The sequence below is a fragment of the Myodes glareolus genome, chromosome 9 (assembly GCF_982192425.1).
Source record: "Myodes glareolus chromosome 9, mMyoGla1.1, whole genome shotgun sequence".
Taxonomy (NCBI): Eukaryota; Metazoa; Chordata; class Mammalia; order Rodentia; family Cricetidae; genus Myodes; species Myodes glareolus.
In genome coordinates this window covers 41131346-41133802 of record NC_142034.1, presented here as the reverse complement: position 1 = coordinate 41133802, position 2457 = coordinate 41131346, and the positions used below count along the sequence as shown (strand labels likewise).

The window sequence follows — 2457 nt, the reverse complement described above, 5'->3', positions numbered from 1 at the left end:
TTTTTTCTTTCATACAGATGTTTTTCCATTTCAAAGAAACGAGAAGCCCTTGTCCCGTGACATCATTTCCTCCGTGTTGCTGGGCTCAGCTGTATACCTTTCCACCTCGGTTTCACAGTCTAAGCAAGCAGGAGACAGAAACTGCACAACTTCCTTCCGGCTGCGAGGAAACCACCCCAGGATCTGGTGCCTACTCAGCACAGCCTGGAGGATCTTACTACTTCCTTCAGTAGGATCCTACCAAGTTCCCTGCTCCATATAAAAGACAGATGGGGCCTCCAGGGGAGCAGAGACGGTGGTGCTACCTCCTGAAGCCTCCAGATTTCATTCCAAAGCCTTTGACCTCAACATGAAGCTCTCCACAGCGCTTCTGTGCCTGTTGCTCATAGCTGCCATCATCAGCCCACAGGTGTGGGCTGGGCCAGGTGAGGTTTTTCCTTTCCCGGTCTCTCAGCACATCTCAGGATTGCTGGCAGGTCTGCTATTGGAGAGACGGGGAGTGCAGGAGAAATTAGAAAGAGCCATTGTGACACAGCTAAGCCAGAGAGCCAGAACCAAGTATTCAGACTACGGAGGCCAGGCCCTGTGATGTCCCTGAATCCAGCTATGGGACAAGATGCTGTAGGCAGTCACTAAGGATGCTGCCCTAGCCTTGTTTGGAGAGGTGGCCCAAAGTGGCCTTGTAGGTGAGAAGGACACTTCAAGCAATAGAGGAGTGATAGGAATGATGGCTTAAAGAAGAATTTTGGAGTCTTAGTCCAGACTGGGTTCCAGAACAGCAGGCATGTATATATATTGGAGAAGCATCTTAGCTTAAAAGTAGGTTGACTCGAAGCCATCAGCAGCAAGGGGATGGACAGTAAGTTCTTACAACTGACTTTCCTGTGTCAGAAAATGATGAGGCTTTTTTTTTTTCCACACACAGTCAACGGCTAGGGCTTATTCAGTAATATTCTATGATTGGGCTCTAGATACAGACCTCAGGAGCAGTTACTCTTAGGTACAGCACAGTCTTCTCCGTCCCTTGTGAGAGCGCCATGCAGTGTTTCCTAACTCTCTCTTTATAAAATTATTTTCAGATGCGGTGTACGTCCCAGTCACATGCTGTTATAGGAAGGCTGATAAGATCCCCGAGAAAAGGCTGAAGAGCTACAAGAGAATCACCAGCACCCAGTGTCCCTGGGAAGCTGTGATGTAAGTAGGCCATGTCCGGCACCATGGGCTAGTTTCCTATCTGAGGGGAAAGGGAGAGAGAAGTCTGGACTCATGGCCATGAGTCAAACAAGTAGAACAGCTTACCCACCTGGTCGTTTCCTCACGTATGGAAACTAAGCCAATTAGAGTATCCATTAATAGCATCAGTTTGAAGAGATTATACCCAATTCATTTATCCAGGAGATTGGAACAATTGAGCTAGCAGAGTAAGAACAGGGCTTCTTCCTGAGTCTTCTTTCTTATACCATCATGAATCTTCTCTCCTGACTCTCCATCTACGGATCAGTGGAAGAGGTCTGAGGACCAATGGGGCAATCATGCCCTGAGAGCACTTTGCCTAACTCCACCACACCTTCTCCCAACAGCTTCAGGACCATACTGGATAAGGAGATCTGTGCTGACCCCAAGGAGAAGTGGGTTGAAAATGCCATAAAGAATTTGAATCAGAAGTCTCAAACTCGGCATCCTTGAACCTTCTTTTCTTGGCTGAGATCCCCAGGGAAATCTTCTGTACTCTCCTCTAACCTTTCCCCATGGACAGTTTGATGGTAATTTATTATGACGTTTAAAGAGATATGCTTTTAAATATTTAAAACATAGGCTTGTTTGAATAATATTTAATGATATTTAAGTTACATTTTGGCAAAATAAACTGAATTTAATTTACAAATTGTGTATTTACTTTTATATGAATGCCGTTAAATTATTGACAGCATGTCAGTGTTCTCCCTTGCACCTGCCTGTAGGATTGTTTAATCCACACATGGTACATCAACATTATACAAGCTTTTGTATTCTTAGGGAACTGGTGTTCCTTTGAATGGAGGGTGTTCTTTCTACTGCTGTGTTTAGTGTTATTATACGGCTGTGGCATTTTAAAAGAAAAAGTAGATATGTGCTTTTAAATACATTACTACAATTTGGGGTCATGTTAATCTGAAAGTGAAACCCCACAGCAAAAGGTGACAGAGTGTAGGATCACCCTGCAAGAATGTCTTGTGGCTAGGCTAGACTCAGCTGAGGTTCTAGAAGAATGTGGCAGGACATGCCAGTCCCCTCTAGTCCTCTGGCTCAAGCCCTCCCATGAGATGCCCTTTGTCATTAGCTTCTCTAAGCCTATTCTTTTCTCACTACACCCACATTTTCGCAGAGTTTCTTTATGACCTCATGCAACAGACTGGAGACTTTTCTCTCAGACCTTTGCCATGTAATAAATTCAGAAGCCCAGAGTAGTCAGCATGT

The 2457-nt window shown here is 44.9% G+C and overlaps 1 protein-coding gene across 1 annotated transcript; it reads left to right on the top strand.

Annotated features, from left to right (window-relative positions):
* The first annotated feature begins 269 nt into the window (after positions 1-269).
* Positions 270-1885, top strand: LOC146893207 (C-C motif chemokine 12-like). The gene is made up of 3 exons (XM_085695526.2): positions 270-425; positions 1080-1194; positions 1581-1885. The coding sequence occupies exons 1-3, from the start codon at positions 350-352 to the stop codon at positions 1684-1686; spliced, it is 297 nt and encodes a 98-aa protein (XP_085551652.1). The 5' UTR covers positions 270-349; the 3' UTR covers positions 1687-1885.
* The last annotated feature ends 572 nt before the right edge of the window (positions 1886-2457 follow it).

What these genes read in the sequence shown, in the direction of transcription:
- LOC146893207 (XM_085695526.2), top strand. Translation starts at nt 350, where the DNA reads ATGAAGCTCTCCACAGCGCTTCTGTGCCTGTTGCTCATAGCTGCCATC. An exon ending in ACAGGTGTGGGCTGGGCCAG is followed by an intron (nt 426 to 1,079) that starts GTGAGGTTTTTC and finishes AATTATTTTCAG; the next exon opens with ATGCGGTGTACGTCCCAGTC. An exon ending in TGTCCCTGGGAAGCTGTGAT is followed by an intron (nt 1,195 to 1,580) that starts GTAAGTAGGCCA and finishes TTCTCCCAACAG; the next exon opens with CTTCAGGACCATACTGGATA.